This window comes from Taudactylus pleione, unplaced genomic scaffold (genome assembly GCF_031769625.1).
Source record: "Taudactylus pleione unplaced genomic scaffold, aTauple2 ptg001060l, whole genome shotgun sequence".
In the NCBI taxonomy this organism is placed as follows: Eukaryota; Metazoa; Chordata; class Amphibia; order Anura; family Myobatrachidae; genus Taudactylus; species Taudactylus pleione.
The window spans coordinates 3,337,610-3,355,271 of NW_028285461.1; the positions used below are offsets into that span (position 1 = coordinate 3,337,610).

Consider the following 17,662-nt stretch of genomic DNA (forward strand, 5'->3'; position numbering starts at 1 on the left):
CGTCTGTATCCGCCGCAGTACCCTATGGCTGCGTTATGGGAAAGCAGAGGTGCACACTCCTTCCATGGGGAAGTTCTTGTTTGGTCCTGACCTTGACAAGATCGTTGCATCATTGGCAGTATCACTAATGGGGAGATACCGTCTTTAGCTACTCCCACTACATTCGGACTAACTCTGTTAAGTCTTTTTGTCCTCAGGGTCAGCCTAAAGGCCTGTTTTTTCCTAGGCTGTCGGCCTCCATGGGGGCCACCATATCCAGTACCGAGCAGTCCTGGACTTCCGGACGACCCTGTTTCTACACCTGAGGATATACCCTCAGCCTGACGGGACAGGTCTACATCTGGGGAATTTCCAGAGTGAGGTACTGATTCTCAACGGCCTCTCATTGCTCATGCAGCCTCCTCACAGGCATTGTTACACGGGCCCTTCTTCAGACCTGATCAGGGCCTTACAATCCCAGAAAGCTATACAGTCTTTGTGGTAAGCAGAGCTATTTCGGCCAACCTCACTATCTCAGTGAGGGACTGGTTGTTCTACTTTCTTTTTGGGGCGGTGACCGACTGGTCCTCCTTTGCCTATACTCTGTCTCAAATCCCTGAATCAGATTCCAACGGTGCCTTGACTCAGGTGGAATCATCCATGCTCCATCATCCGATGTTTGGAACCTGGGGATTTTATGGTATATCCGAGTATTCAGGATACGTACCTACGGGTACATACAGAGCCCTCTCATCAGCATGGGTTCAGGTTTGCTGTGCCACAGCAACACTTGTAAGTTTCGGGCTCTGCCTTTTGGGGCTGTCCTCAACTCCACCGGGGTTTACCAGCTTTATGGATTTTCTGACAGTTCACCTGTTCAGTGTATCCGAATGCTCCTTTCTCTGGACGGTCTCCTGCTTTTAGCAGGATCACCAAGGTACTTTACCGCCAGGTCAGGATAACCGGGGCTTCTTCTCGGCACAGATAATTAGTCAACGGAGAAAAAGTCCTCCCTGCATCCCTCACAGGGTTTTCTTCATCTGGGAGCACTGCTGGATTCTCAGAATCTGAGAATTTTTCTGGCGTAAGACAAGATCTCCACTCTTCAACTTCGAGTGTGCGGATATCTACGCAGTCGACATATGTCATTACTCTTTGTGATGCGCGGTCTACCAGAGTGTCTACCTTTTGGTAGGGTGGAATGTGCTCAGTTCCATTCCAGGCCTTGCCATAATTGACTCCCCTCCAGATGGATCGAGTTTTTTCCATCGGATCGCTGTTCGAACGATGATACTTTCTCCGGAGGCGAGTTGGTCTCTGTCCGGGTGGCTATGGCCATCTCGTCCAGGGTGTTCTTTGCTAAAGACAGTGTCTGGTCCGCATTCGTTTCGGGGCAGTTGGACGTCTGTCGCTTCTGCCCTGCCACTTAACTTGTTGATACTTTAAGCTGTCTTGGACTTTCACTCTGGCCTAACCCATTTGTCACGGTAAACCTGAATAGGTTCAGTCCGACAGTGTCACAACAGTGGCTTCCATCTAGGCAACACTGGTAGTTGGGTGGCAATGTTAGGAATGTCACCCATTCTGACATAGTCCAAGGGTCTTCTCCTGGCCAACTCTGCGGTGTTTATTCCCGGAGCTCTCCATTGGGAAGCGGGCTTCCTCAGCCGTCACAGCGTGCATCCCGGGGACTAGTCTCTTCTCCAAGAGAGGTTTCAACTCCTGGTGAGCAGAGGGGGCCTCCCTGAGGGGATTGATCCCCATGGCCTTCTGACTCGATCACACATTACCGGTGTTACAGTCCAGCTCTAGGAGTACTGAAGCTACCTTCAGTGACTCTTTGTCAGTGAAGTGGTCCTTCCACTTTGTGTACCTGTGTCCTCCGGTCTCCCTTCTTCCTCGAGGTCTTCGGAAGTTTAATTCGAGACGGAGGGGCTTTCCTTCTGGGGGCTCCAGGTCGTCCCAGACATCACTGGTACTAAGATTTTCGGAGTCTCCTCATCGATGCTCCGTTCCTACTGCTTCACTATCTGGACCTGTTGTCTCAGGGTCCTTGTTTTTCCCTGGATCTGGATCGCTTGTCTTTAACTGCGCCCCTACTGTGGTCCTCGGGCTTCCCTGGCTCTGTCTTCATTGAGATGTTTAGAGCAGATAGGCCAGACTTTGCTGGGATCTGCCACGGACTGTGGCATACATAATTCTTATGGTATCGTACCTGTCGATACGATCCTCCGGTGTCCAGGATTTCCAGATATTCTGGCATTCCTTCCAGCTGGCTTGGGTTTCACCCTTGGCCTGGCCTTCCTGACAGTGCGGATCTCTACACTGTCGGTATGGTTAAGATATGGAATTGCTCCGCTCTGGTATCCAGTTCATCCTTTGGAGTGTTTTCTGGATTATGTCTCCACTTGTCCTCCCTAGGGACTCCTGGGGAGTTAGTAGTGGTTCTTTGTTCCCTCCGGGGACAGTCAATGGAACCGCTGGTTGTGATAGCCATTACATGGTCTATTGTTTAAGCTCTCTCTCTCTCTCTCTCTCTCAGGGTGTTTAAATCAACCAGGAGAGTGTCTGAATTGGGAGCGTTCTCATGTGGCTCCCTCTTCTGGAGGGCATCATGTCAGGGTGTGAGTTGCTCTCGCCCTGTGTTTCTTCTTAAAGTGGTTTTTAGGTTCCATATTATTCTGGAACTTATGGTATGGCCATTCAGTTCCCAGTCCTCTCGGCTGGTGTGGCCTCATGGACTGTGGTCCGGCCTCTTTGGCTTTATGTGATCCGTTCAAGTTCCTTATGGTAATCGGACTCCTTATTGGTGGTCTGCGGTTTCTGGTTTTAACAGGAAACGATGGCCGGCCTATAATGAAATGTTGACTGGATGGCCTCGTATGTCTTCCTCAGGGGCCTACCCATGGGTGGGCATTTCTGTCGTTGAGGCTTGTTTTTTTCTCGGGCCGTGTAACCCTCGTGGGCGGCTCGTCGTGGCGGCTCGTCGTGGCACCTCGGCTGTTTTGCCTTACTAGGTGTCCACGTGGTCTTCTGTCCATACCTTTTTAAGGTTCTAGGCATTGGTTTCTTTTGCCTCTCAGGATGCTTCCTTTTTGGCGACGGATTCTCCTCTCAGCACAGGAGCGTCCCCACCCTTGGTTGAACTGCTTTGGGACATCCCCAAGGTCAACCCTGTGGACCCCCTATGGACCCTGAAGTAGAAAACAAGAGATATGGTAAGAACTTACCTTTGTTATCTCTGTTTCTACGAAGTCCATAGGGTCCACAGGGCGCCCGCCCTGACGCACCTGGCTTCATATGGGCTGTGTTACTGGTCACCGGTTTCCCGTCTCCTTTTCTGTGAGTATGGTTCTAGAGTGTTCCAGTTTTCTCTCTCTTTTTCTCTCCTCCTCCGGCCTTTGGCTACTTACAATCTGAGGTGCCTCTGGCTGGGGGGCGGGGTTATAGGGAGAGTGGACCCAAGTGCATCCTGGGAGCTAAAAGCTTTAACTGCGTGGTGCCCGGATTTGGTTCCCAACCTATACCCCAAGGTCAACCCTGTGGACCCTATGGACTTCGTAGAAACAGAGATAACAAATGTAAGTTCTTACCATATCTCTTGTTTTAATGCTCTGTTACCCAAACAAGCTATATTACTGATAGCGTGCTTTCATAAAAACCGGTTGTGCTACAATTTAAAACTCTAAACGTGGCATTTTATAGAGCGGAGTTTGGAACAGGCCCATCCTGTTTTGAATGTGTGTTTCAGCGTGAACGAAAGGCCCATCAACAGCCGATAGGCGTGAAGCCCTTAATGTCACTGATTTGGAATAAGAGGTTGTTTGGTTTATTATGTGGTAAGCAAATGGGAAGTGCTGTTTGGCCATTCGTCGGTTAATTTGATTTTCACAGATGGTGAGAAAGTAATGACAGGGAGTAACGCTTGTCCACTGTATACAGTAGCAGTAGTACAAAGATCAAACTCCTGGGAAGTAGCTAACTGCATATTAGGCCCTGCAACCAATCACTTGTATTGTGGTACTGCTGCAGCTTTCCATTTACTGGCTGTGGGGGAGGCTCGCGTTTGGTAGGTAAACTATGCGGGCCGCCAGATAATCAGGCACTCTGATAAAGCCACATTGAGCTCGGGATCCTATCATTTAATTGTTTTGTCACACTGTGTTGTCTGTCAGCAATAAAAATGCCTTTTCACTGGAGGCAACGGTGTAATGAAAAGGCAAAGTGTATTAGACGTGACGTATAATGCAGTGAATGACTAGCTGGCAGAGTAACGTCCAAGTCCTTTTATCTACCCGATTGTGCACTTCATGGATTCCTCCTCCTCTCTTGTGTCGCTGTATAATTGAGCTGAGAACGTCTTGGTTGGGTAACAGAAGCTGTATTGGGTTTATGCTCCTCTCTGCAGTAAGAAACTGCTCCCGTTGTCATGTGCGTTGGATTTGCAGACTCCAGAAAGCCTTATCAAAGGCAGCCAGTTGCAGTTGTTTGAGCCTCTCTCATGCGGAAGGTTAATGGAGCATAATTATACGGCAAGATGAACTGTTTAACCACCCCACTCCGGTAAACCTACGTAGTGAATAGCAAGTGGTCTGCTCATTGGAATACTGTTAAGCATGTGTTTAAAAATCAAATGCAAACGTGTACATCTGCCACTTATACTGTAGTGCTAAATCTTTCTGGCACAAGAACGGTAACCCCTTCCCACTCAACGAGGTGTATTGCTCGTCCCCATGATTGTCACATGGATAGGCGCTCTAGCATTGAGAAATGACGTGTGTTTGCATTTCACACAAGGCCCTGCCACTATGAGATGATTGCTTGTAGTGTTACCATAACCATAGGTATTTTTATTACTTTGTGGTAGTGCTACGGAAGGTTACTTATTGCACTTCTTTGCGTTTTTTTTTACACGGAAACACATCGAAAGCCTGGACAGTTCTCACATTAGTGACATGTATGTTGCTGGCAGTGACAGGGTTGCATAAAAATTCTATTTAAAAAAATAAATAAAAAAATAAACTGATTTATTTAATTTAAATCAGATTTTTTAGATTTAAATAGGATTTTTTAGTAATTTTTTTTTTAAAGTAAACGGTTTAAATTTTTTAAATGTTTATTCAAAACATTTTTTTTTATAAAATAATATTTAAGTCAAATAAATCTGTTTTTGATTATTTATTTATTTTTTTTAAATCCCAATTTTATGCAACCCTTGCCCAGGCTGCTGCTACTTTCAGTTAGAGGGGTTCTAGGTATGTGTACGATACACTAGTTCTGACACCAAGCTGCTGCTACTTTCAGATAGAGGGGTTCTAGGTATGTGTACGATACACGAGTTCTGACACCGTTACAGGACCCAAAGGAGAGGTATATGTTTTTGGACGTTTCCCATGTGTTTGGCACTCGATGCTCTGGGTGGGATGATTGCAGAGTCTTTGGAGCATATGTATCAAAGCTTGATGTGAGATAAAATTTTGAGATATAGATCACCAACCAATCAGCTTCTAACTTACATTTTGCACGCTGTGTTTAAGAAATGATAGCGTGGAGCTGAGTGGTTGGTGATATGTATTTCATAATTTTATCTCACATCAAGCTTTGATACATATGCCCCATAATGATCGCTTTGGGGGTCTTTACATTCTACATACTGCTGTAGGCAGGAGCCGGGTGGTGACACTCTGTAAACATGGAAGCATGGAGATCCTACAGACGGACTTGCGTTCATTATCTCTGCTGCATACTCTAGGATGCAAGATTGGTTTGTCGCTCTGGTACTGAAGGATATTTACAAGCATATATGTTCTCGCTAGGAGGGTTTGTGTTTTCTCCCAGCAGCACGAGGGTGGCGTGGCGCAACTAAATAACTCCTACTATTACAATTCCTCTCGTGATTGGACTTCCCCTCTTGTTAGAACCATCTGGCTGTATCATTCTTGCAGAAGCCTGCGTCCTACTGTTCCCTTCTGCCGAGCCGCTTCGGCCTGAATAAGGGCTTGCATTGTTTGCCGGATCTCGGCAAGGCTGTAAAAACCAATCAAGTCTGCTAAAAGAATAGGTGTTCTTATCCGCACTACAGTATGACTTCTGCATAGGTTGCCTGTTGGCTAATGACAGCTGGCTGGCTCCTTTGCCGTTACTCTTATTGCCAGACTGCCATTTATCCTGCCTGTTTTTCCAGTGTGCATCTCTGCTTTTCCATCAGCTGCAGTCACTGCTGCTCATTGTGAAATATAAAAGGCCGGATGATGCTCTGCACAGCTGGTTATAGAACTCTGACAATCTCCTCTGATGGCTCTGATTGGCTTTATGTCCTGGAAGCTGTTCCTCAGTGCAGGCCAGACTTTTGCAGGCAGAGTGTGGTCCTGATCAGAGGACGTTGTAACCAGAAAATAGCGTATACTATAGTGTGGAGTATAGAAATAGGCTGCAGAATACCGTCACATTTAAGTGTCCCCTACACACACAGATGCAGAGCAAAAACCTGTTATGCCTGGATTTCCATCAAAGCACATTGGTCTGCAGAGCATGGTGGCTGAGTGCGCTTTGCACTGGCTTATGGGTAGAGTTGGTCTGAGTGAGGGCAATCGGTGCTAATTACCAGTATACTTGCGCTTTGCAGAGCAGTGGGAAAATGTCATTTAATCTTGCGGAGTGAGAATTTTTGAAGTGGGATAAAGGGGGTGGAGTTGGGTGCACTTTGCCTAATGTAACTAAATGAAAAATAGGATTCGAGCGGTCACGTGTGCTATGATGTACCCGGACTCTGATTTGATGTAAGTCACAAAGGAGGAGAAACTGAATTATTACAGCTACGCAAATGACTGACAATTACCGTACAGCAACATTGCTCATATACCTGCGCAGCACTGGTATAGGGGTGATAAGCAAAATGAGCACGGTTTGTTACGCACAGCCATTCTGATAGCGTTCTGACAACTCTTTGCTAACTTCGTCCACAATTGCATAGCTGTCTGTGTCTCTCGTTAATTTTAAATCAAAGGTTTGAAGTTAATGGCATGTTTCATTGTAATTTAATTACTACGATTACCCCCCCCCCCCCCCCCGATTGTTTAACCCTATAATGCCGACTTATAATAGGTGTACTTAAAAAATAATCTTCATATTACACATGTAACGTGACAATTGCACTTTGTCTTACAGAAACTCGTAGTGGAACAGCTTCGGAAGAATCTTATAGTTAAGCAGGAACTCCCAGACAACAAGCTCCTTATTCAGCCTCTGCTACAGCTAGAAAGCAAACCGCCAACACCACAAGTGCAGCCGCAGCCACACCAGATACAGCTGCACCAACTCCAACCGCAGCAGATTTCCCAGGCATCGCATCTTCCAGGCCTGAGCGGCGCACAGGTGAGGGCTGACTACAGGGGTATGTGAGAGGAGCCAAGGACAACCTAAGATACAAAGGGGTAAAATAGTCTGTAATTACAGCAGTCTCGCGGAGGGAGCTTTTCTTGCCTGACCCATGAGTTTGCCCGTCTCATGTGTAATACAGCGTTTGATGGTAGCATTTTGGATCTGGACCCTTGTCTCCAATTTCAGACTATTGTGATGGTTTTACCATACACTTGATTATTGTTTTGGTAATACTATGAATCTGTGGTTTTAGTAGTTTTATGTTTTATAGACTGAATGGACTCCTGCATATGTTTTGGCACATACAAGTGTGATTTTATAATTTGCGGTTAGATTGGTTTTAAATGGCTGGGTGAGCGCTGCCTGGCTCGTGTGACACTATAGCGGTCAGTTCGGTTGCTCCGCATAAGACGCTGCTATGTGGTTTTAGGGCGACTCATCCGCCCTATTTTTCGCAGTTCCATGCAAGTATATTTCACACACTGACTCTGCCATCCACGCTGCGGGCAGCTTGGCAGTGTCATTTGGATAGGTGCTGCAAATCATCATTATACAAAAAAAACAAAACTGGAATTACCAGAAGCTCCTTCCATTTTTGTGGTGCCACAATAACGAAGTTGAGATGCGCACGTTTATTGGACATATATTGTTATTCAACGTATCTTGCTGAATATAAACTGGATGTAACCAAGAAAAACTTTGTAAGGATTAACTCCATTTTATTTTTTTATTTATTTTTTATTTAAGTAGATTTATAAATAGTCAGGTAAACATAAGGACATATAGCTACTACTCCCTAACAACCTTTGCTACAGACATTTGTTTTTTCTTGTTTAATATTGTTATTCTGGAAATAGTCAGCATCCCATCGTGCAGTCATAATACTGGCGTCGGAATCCCGAAAGCAAGTATCTGGGGTTAGGGGGAGGGTTAGGTTAGGGGTTGGGCACTAGGGGGAGGGTTAGGAACTAAGAGGGGAGGGTTAGGTTTAGGGAGCGAGAAGGGGGAGCTTAGGTTTAGGCCGGGGGTGGGGAACCTTTTTTCTGCCGAGGGCCATTTTGATATATATAACATTATTTGTGGGCCTGGTGCAGGCCACGCCCCCTCCGTGGGACGTCACATGGGGGCAGGGCCACAATTTCCGGTGATTACAGCAATGCCAGGAGCATCCTGAGGATGCTCCGGGGAGCTGTAAGGACGCTCCAGACTGCACTGCTACATAGATTCTAGCTGCAGGGTGACATTCTAGGCACCCTGCTAGCCATATGAGGCTAGCAGAAAAACGCTCAGAGGGCCACACCAAATGATTCCGCTGGCCTTATACGGCCCCCGGGCCTGAGGTTCCCCATCCCTGGTTTAGGCACTAGGGGGTATGTTATGTTCAGGCACTGGGGAGGGAGGGTTAGGGGTAAGGGTTAGCGTTGGCGAACTTACCTGATGGTGTCAGGATTCTGGCTGTCGGGATGCCGCTGTTGGTATTCTGACCGGCGGCATCCCGACCGCTGGGATCTCATACCCAACCCTTGTTATCCAGTAGATAAGTTTGATTGTCTGTTAGTTTTTTTTATTTTTGTAGGTTTTTTTTTTTTTTTTTTAAAAGCAAATGAATTGAGGTGTTTTGTTCTGTAATTTGGGGATGTGTGTATACGTACCGGGTATGGTAGATGAAACTGTTATGTCACTAAACATGGCTTTCCATTGTAATGTGAGTTCTGCAGCTGCATTGCCCCCTGCCTAGAACTGTACATACAACATGATGAGATGAGGTGATGCCTGAGAGGACATCCAGTGACTTCATCAGAGCCAGCACGTGCCATGTGATCGGAGGCCTCTAATACTGATCCTGCATGTGCCAAAATAAGCCCATTAATATCTATGATTGATGGCAAGAATATGCTTTCTGTTTTCATCATTGAGATTTTAAGATCCTGTAATAAATGAAGGAAGTTCTAGCAGAACAGGCCATGCCATCACCGTGCACCAGCAGATGCTGGATGGCTGACAGTGTTACTATACATAAACATTCGTGTTAATATTGCATTGATCTGAGACCAGAGTCCCTGGATAATTTTCAGAGCCGTTTGCTTGGTAAAAGTTTGCTTAAAATAGATTTTAGTTGTCACATGTTATTGTTTCATTGGCAGTGCACAGGTAATCCCGGCAGCACTGTACAATAGCTGGTTACATGGGGATATTGCGCAGCAGTGTATAAAGTGTAAATGGCGAGATCTGTATATACAAACCTCTTTCAGCAACCGCACCGTATTGGGAGTTGCCACTGAGGATTGGCTACTATGGCTCAGTAAATGATATGCATCTCATTCAGCTCGTGGAAAGGGTCCTCCCAAAACCATTTGTAAGTTAGCAAATCAGGCCTGGCCAACCTGAGGCTCTCCAGCTGTTGTGTAACTAGTCCCAGCATACCCTCCCACCGATCAGCTGGTAAAGCATGCTGGGACTTATAGTTTCACAACAGTTGGAGAGCCTCAGGTTGGCCAGGCCTGTAATAGATGATCTTAGATCTGCATTCCTATATTTGCAAGAGGAGTCAGACTTAGGGCCGTATTCAATTAGATGCGAAAACGTATATTTTTTTCACCACAGGCGAAAACGGCAGCAGACGAAAAAAAACTGGAGAAAACTTTTCTCCATCCCAGACCAGGTGAAAAAAAAACAAAATCCCTATTTTTGGCTAAAACTGTGGGGATTTCTTTCAGAACCATTTGGACATCCCCCCCAAACCCCCCCACCTTTTGATAAATTACCAGAAGAAAAATTCTAAAGTTGCGTACTTTGCGCCAATTTTGGGCGGAAAAAAAAAATTGTTCAAAATTGTTTTAATGCATTGGGTCTGATTTTTCAATGGGCGGTATGGATGCGTCAAGTGTTTTAAACATCGCACGTGGTCGCAGCAGGCGGTTTTTTAACGGTTTTTAAAATTTGTGGTTTTACGACACGAAAATATACTTGCACCCATTTTAATGTACCCCCAATTTACGTGGAATGGTAATTTCCTGGAAAAAAAATGGATTTCTGTCTTTTTTTTCAACGTGTTTTTTTCTTTTTTTCCCAAAATTTGCGCAGTCGTTTTTCGCCAAAGTACGCAACTTACTATTTTCTTTTCCACTGTAATTTATCATTAGGGGGGTGTCCAAAGGGATCTGAAAGAAATACCCACATTTTTAGCCAAAAATGGGGATTTTGCATTTTTTTCGCCTGGTCTGGGATGGACACCTTTTTTTTTTTTTTTTTTTTTTTAATTATTTTTCAAAAACACCTGTTTTCGCCAATGGCAAAAAAAATTGTCAGTTTTCGACACTAATTGAATACGGCCCTTAGTGTACGACAGTCCATCTCCGCCTTTGCCTCAGAAGACATTCCTCCCTCAGGCTTAAGGGATTGACAGCTTCATCCCATATCCAAATAATCAAAACATGACCTGGTTATGAGTGCTTGCGGGCTGAGACCCATTGGTTTAGAGCAAAAAGACAAACACATTGTTTACATTTTTTTTTTTTGGGGGGGCGTTTCCATTGGTGGGATTTTCAAAATCCTCAGCCAGTCATTGCCTTCAGTGATTTTACCCTGTGTTCCCCCTTCTGAGAATGGATTGCCCTTTCTTTGTCTTAAGTTTGATGGGGTTGGGTATGGGATGCTGGCGGTCTGAATCCCGACGCTGGCATCCCACCTGGGTTGGGATACAGACGCCTACCGGTAAGTACACTACCCCCCGCAGCCTAAAACTAACCTCCTTCCCCCCCCCCCCCCCCCATCCCCACAGCCTAACCCTAACACCCCCCTCCCTAGTGTCTAACCCTCCCCCTAATCCAGTACATACCATCTGAATGCCAGTGGTCGGAATTCTGACTGGTGGCATTCTGAGCACCGACCTCACGACCGCCGTTATCTCCACTACATCCCTTTTGATGATTAGTTGCGTTCTTCATTCAAAATTCAAGAATTTATGATGTCCAAAGAGAATAAGAAAGACAAAATGTAGGATATTTATGTTCTTATTACAGTTTCCCCCACCTCTTCCCTCTTATTTTCTTCAGAAGACTGTGGCCACAGCCTCTATGATCACGGCAAAGACTCTACCTCTCGTGCTGAAGGCCGCAGCAGCGTCCATGCCCACTTCTCTAATGGGGCAAAGACCAACCATCGCCATGGTGACTGCCATAAACAGCCAGAAAGCAGTCCTTGGTTCAGACCTACAAAGCGCCGCCGTCAACCTGCAGACATCTAACAAGGTCACCAGTCAGGGAACGGAGACATTTCAGATAGTGGCAAAAAATGCTGTTACTTTGGTGAGTGGCAATTCTATATTCTGCCGTCGTGGCGTGTGATCAAACGAATTGCGTGTGTGCCCGGTAATGCCATTGGTCAGGTATTTCCCGCTGTAGTAAGGTCTAATTTTTATATAGCAGGTCCAGGCAACAACTTCTCAGCCTATCAAAGTTCCCCAGTTCATCCCACCTCCGCGGCTTACTCCTCGTCCAACATTTCTTCCACAAGTGAGTATGTCTGAGCGACTTCTCCTCCTGATATGCATGGAAGTGCCATACGTGTAGAATGCCCAGCCCTGCATACATACGATATCGTGTGATTAGCTGTGCACCACGGCCAATGAAATGATATCGCATGCGACCCGCGGGAGCGCGCAATTGTGGGTACACATTAGATGATGTGCCCAATATATCGTTCTGATACACCTCAAAACGATATATCGGACAATGTATTGTCTAATGTGTACCCAGCCTTAGTCCTTTTATATAATAAATATGGAGCCATCTTCATCGGTTTGTTGTAACCACGGTTGGTCCCTGATTAAGCCTAGTAACTACTATTCATTCTCATGTTGGTTTTGTACATTATTACTCATCGGATCATTTCTAAACCATGTTATAATTTTCCACAGGTGCGGCCAAAACCAGCAGCACAAAACAACATTCCCATTGCCCCAGCGCCTCCCCCCATGCTGGCAGCCCCTCAGCTCATCCAGCGGCCAGTCATGCTAACCACAAAGTTAACGTCCACGTCCCAGAACTCTATACATCCCGTGCGCATTGTAAATGGGCAACCCACGGCCATTTCCAAAGCCTTCCCCACAGCACAGCTCACCAGTATCGTGATCGCTGCACCGGGCACAAGACTGGCGGCTCCACAGACTCTGCAGTTTCCAAAACCAAACCTGGAGAAGCAGGTACATCTCCCCCGAGGAGCCGTAGCTCCAGGCACAATGTACATGTATGATCTTGTCTGTATAGGATATTACTGGTTAGACTAGGCATATGCTAGGGGTGCACCATGGTGTTAAAGTCGCAGAAATACTCTGCACATCTTCTGCTGGAGCTTTAGTCGTACCCACACTAAAGCCTTCAGATGTAACCCATCAGATGGCCTGTGCTGGCAAGTTACTGATTCATGTCAGAATGGTGCCTGCCGGGATACTGTTTTTGGGGAAGCAATCGGGAAGCCGACTGCCTAAATACCGGCAGCCGTCTTCCCGTCTGTCTTATCCCGGTGGGTGAAATGCCGGGCGTCTAGATGTAGACGCCCGCATTTCTCCGACGCCGGGAGACCGGCGCCCGGCATCATGATCGTAGCGACAGCCACGGGGGGGGGGGAGGGTTAGGTTTAGGGCTCCCGGGGGGGGACTTGGGGGTAGGCACCCCCCCGGAAGGGTTAGGGCTAGGCTAGGGGGAGGGAGGGTTAGGGTTAGGCACCCCCGGGGGGGACTTGGGGTTAGGCACCCCCCGGGGGACTTAGGTTTAGGCAGCGGGGAAGGGGGTGGTTAGGGTTAGGCACTTAGAGGGGGGATTAGGGTTAGGCACTTGGGGGGGAAGTTAGGGTTAGGCACCCCTAAGGAAGGTTAGGTTAGTACATACTTACCTTTCCACGATCGGGATTTCCAGCGCTGTCGGGCTTCCGCTGCTTCGCACTCTGCTCCTGTCGGGCTGCCGCTGACGGGAATCGAACCGCCGGCCATGCGACGGCGGTATATCGTACCCATTCCCTGTTTTTGTATGCTCCATGTTCCCAGTTAGTCGGAATAACGTCTCATCCGTTTTCTTCCCAGACAATTAAAACTCAGGTGGAAACCGAGAAACCAACTGAAAGCAGTACAACAATACCACCTGCCCCAAAGCCAAAACGAGAGGAAAACCCACAGGTAGAACCAAGTGAAAGTGAAATAGAAGGAATTGTGTGGTGTTGTTTTTCCCCCGAAGTCTCTGTATTGAATGGATGTTTTTCTCTCGTCCGTAGAAACTCGCCTTCATGGTGTCACTAGGATTGGTAACGCACGACCATTTAGAAGGTATGCACAGATCGGACATTCAAGCAGTTTGGATCGGACATTCAAGCAGATTCATCGCCAGTACTACATGGGGCTATCCGGGCCAGAAAAACCTGGCTTTATTTTTGCACTCAGGGCCTGATTCAGACCCGCTCGCTAGATGCGATCGCTCGCATCCAGCGTATGCAAATTTGTCAAAGTGACGGCATGGGAAGCGATCGCTCGCCAAGGCATAAGCACACCCACTTTAGCTGTGCGATCGATCGCTCTGTGTATGCAGACACCCCTTAGCGTATGTAGAGACACCCTCTAGCGCACGTCATCTCCAGGAAGTGTATTAAAACATTGGTACGTCGGGCGCCATCGGTAGTGATCGCAGCGCTTATGGTTGCCTTACCCTGCCGCAAGCACTGTGAGGACTTCAGTGTAAAAAACAGGCATATGACGTGTACTATGACGCTGCCTGTTAATTATGCACGCCTTAAAAACGGCTTTGAAACACCCAGGCACGCCTGCGTTCGCATCTCCAACCCCCGTTAATAGTGTCCTGCCCCTGTTACTACCCACACATGGCCTCTCCTGTCACTCATTTCACTGGGCTGTCTTTGCTGGGCGAGCGAGCGGCCTGCGATCGCACAGAGTAGTTTGCGCAGGCGCAGAACAAAGCGTCCGCATGCCTGTTCGCAAATCGGGCCGCTTGTGAGTGCACAGCGCTAGCGACGGGTCTGGATCAGGCTCTCAGCCCATAGAGGCTGAGTGCAAACATGGCATCTGTCCCCATGGTGATCATTCCGGTTTCACCTTCTCTGTACCTGTTGTGCATGACCTGATCTTAAGATGGCTAAATGAATATAAATTATTTGCACTCCTGTTCTATGGCATGTTTAATCTCCTTTGCTCCTAAATAAGCCGCTGTATTGTTTTGCAGAAATTCAAAGTAAAAGGCAAGAAAGGAAAAGAAGAACAACCGCCAACCCTGTGTACAGCGGGGCAGTATTCGAACCAGAGGTGCGGAATCACTTTATAGAACTATGATGTTTGTCCCAGACACTGAACAAGAATACACTGAGGGCCTCATTCAGACCCGCTCGCAAGCGGGTCGATGTTGGGCTCTGCGCACGCGCAGCGGCCGCACTGCGCGTGCACAAGCCCCGGAGCGAGAGAGAAATTATTTTGCTCCGGGACTCACTACAAAAGGGGCGGCTGTCGATGGTGATCGACAGCTCGCACCGTTTTGTAGGAGAGGCGGGTCGGGTGGCTACACAAGCGGAGGCGTTCCCAACGGAACGGCTGCAGTTTGGGGGAGGCCCCACTGATATCACTCGTGATGTCAGTGGTGAGCTTCCGGCTCTAATAGAGCCAAAAGCTCACTGGGGCTTGTGGCAGACGAGACCCTACCACAAGGGTTTCGTCGCAAGCCCTGTTCGTCACGATGGTCTTGACCATCGCGACCATCAACCTGGCCGCTCGCTAAAGCTGTGGGTGGTCACCCACAGCCTAGCGAGCGACCAGGAGGCCGGCTCAGAAAATAGATGCGGCCGCCCTCATTCAGAGCGAATGAGGTCCTGAGGGTACTAATATCCTACATAAAGTGGGTATTAGGAACATTGTATTATGCCTTTGTAAGCTCCCTATATCGCAGTGATACGCAAAGAGACACTGGTATAGTCATTTAAACCTTCTGTGGATCATGCTGTCCCCTGCATGTGTAGATTAATCAGGCCTGATTTCTTGTGGACAGAAGGAATATTTAGGGTTGCTATATTTAAAAAATAAAAAAAGGGCCACATTCACGTGGATCGCAGTGGCGCAGTCAGCCTGCACCGCACCCTATTACATAAATCCCATAATATGGGAATTATACTGCAGTGAGAAATACAGGCTGTATATAGAATTTTGGTTGTGTTTGGACATTTAAAGCATATTTAAAGTTCACGGTGTATCCTGACTATATGCATCTTCATTATCAATGTGTTTACGGTGCAGGGGGTGAGGACGGGTATTGGGTGGGGGCGAGAAGACATGGTGGCAGTAGAAAAAGTGATTAATGGAGGGCAGGAAATAAGGCAATGGATAATACAATTGGAGCACAATCAGAGGTGGTACTCATGGGCAGACTGGTGAGGAAGACTTTTACATGGCGCAGCAGGGTGCTCCCTAGTGCAGTTGGCACACACAGCAGGAAGTAGCAGGTCGTGGCGGACTCTGCAGATGGAACCAGGAGTATGGGCAGTGATTAGCCACGTAATAGGCCTTCTCTTCCGCCCTCCAGTGCCCGACCTCGGCTCCACTGTAAATCGTGGCATTTGTGCGTCCCAAACACAGTTGCCGGGACAGATGCACAAAAACCAGTATGTTACCGGGAAAACCAGGACGTATTGCATCTCTGGGAATAAAGCTTAGCAAAAACAGGACAGACCCTTGCCTAAAGTAGGCGTGGTCTAAATCGTCCTGATCTTAGGGTGCATACACATCAGGACGGTATCGGCACGATTAAGGTAAGTGGAACGATGAATCGTGTAAATCGCATAGTGTGTACGCACAATTGCGCGCTCCCGCTAGTCGTATGCGATGTCTTATGATTGTCTGTGCTGCACAGACAATCATAAGATAACGCATACGATAAGGTGCCAATCGCACAGTGTGTACGGACAACCGGACGATCAGCCCACTGTACACTGTACAGCGCATTCGATTTGACGATTCAACAAATTGTCAAATCTTATGCGAAATTGGACAGCGTGTACGCTCAATTTAGGAAGTTCTGCCTTCAAGGGAAATTGGATAGGAAATCGGAATGATTACAAATCGTTCAGGTGTGTACCCTGCCTTACAGTTGTGCTAATAGCAGAATACTGAAAAGAAAAGGCATCTGTGCCCTAACTACACTATAAAGCCAGATGTACTGTTGTAATGTTGAGCCCAGAGTTATTAACAGCGAAGTCCGGGGTCTAAGTTGTTGTGTTTCGGCCAAATAAAAAAACAATCCACTCTGTTGCAACAAGTAGCGCAAATGAAAGAGTGCGCTTGTATGAAAACGTTCATCATATTGTCCACTTTGAATGCATGAAAATGTGCTATAAATTGATTTATTGCCAATTACATGTGAGTCTGCCCTAATGCTGTTGAACTGTAATGTCTGGAGCGAGTGAGCCGCCAGGTCCCGAGCGACTTGGCTCGCGCTGAGCGTCTTTCCCCTGAAGATGCGTCTTAGTGGCAAACTGATGCAACAAACCTCTTTACAAGACTGCACTGGTTAATTTCATATGCCACAATTGCATATCTGTTTGCGACTGAGTCTCTACAAAGCTTAACGGAACTTGGCGTGGAAGAAAAAGCCGCGGCCGCTGCATCGTCGCACTGCGTATATAGATTCAGTGACTCAGTCGCACTCAGATATACAAGTGTCGCATATCAATTTAATCAGCACAGATTTTGTATTCTCTTTGCAGTCGCATTTTCAGATGAAAGAGACACTTGTGTCAGACAGGACTTGGGAAGCCTAGGAGGGCTGTTTGGCGCGACTGCAGCATTCGTGTATGAGGACACATCTATATATGTGTATCGTATATGTGCTAACATCCATTCATTTAACAGTGGTTCCTAGTTAACTGGCCAACGATCAGAGCTGTATCCTCAGCGGTGTGACGCTGTTTATTTATAATGACTGGTCTTTCTCCATTGCAGCGTAAGAAGAGTGCAGTGACGTACCTGAACAGCACAATGCACCCGGGAACACGGAAGAGAGGTAACCCTCAGAGCTTGCACTCTTTCTGCTTCTCTCTCCTATTGCTCTCTGTCTGTGCTGCTTTGTGTCAGCTTAGAGCAGGCCTGGCATTTGTGGGACAGCAATGGGGCCTTGTAAGACCTGCATGACTCTCTCTGCAGATGGTGTTCTACTAACTCTCTTGCCTATAATGCTTAAATTGTAGTGTATGCCTTTAGTATCTGCATATAGACTCTATTTAACAGAATACAATATTTCATGGTCTCTCTGTACACTTT

At 47.1% G+C, this 17,662-nt stretch overlaps 1 protein-coding gene across 7 annotated transcripts in view; it reads left to right on the forward strand.

Moving 5' to 3' along the window:
- Positions 1-17,662, forward strand: part of PHF21A (PHD finger protein 21A) — a 126,211-nt gene that overhangs the window by 79,159 nt on the left and 29,390 nt on the right. For 4 of the 7 annotated variants that reach the window (XM_088461518.1, XM_088461522.1, XM_088461516.1 and 1 more), the window contains exons 5-12: positions 7,147-7,353; positions 11,415-11,666; positions 11,784-11,873; positions 12,278-12,562; positions 13,439-13,531; positions 13,627-13,678; positions 14,586-14,665; positions 17,345-17,405. In XM_088461518.1, the coding sequence (XP_088317644.1) occupies positions 7,147-7,353; positions 11,415-11,666; positions 11,784-11,873; positions 12,278-12,562; positions 13,439-13,531; positions 13,627-13,678; positions 14,586-14,665; positions 17,345-17,405 (1,120 nt within the window). The remainder of the gene's footprint in view (positions 1-7,146; positions 7,354-11,414; positions 11,667-11,783; positions 11,874-12,277; positions 12,563-13,438; positions 13,532-13,626; positions 13,679-14,585; positions 14,666-17,344; positions 17,406-17,662) is intronic. The other 3 variants (XM_088461519.1, XM_088461517.1, XM_088461521.1) reach the window with 1 other exon arrangement.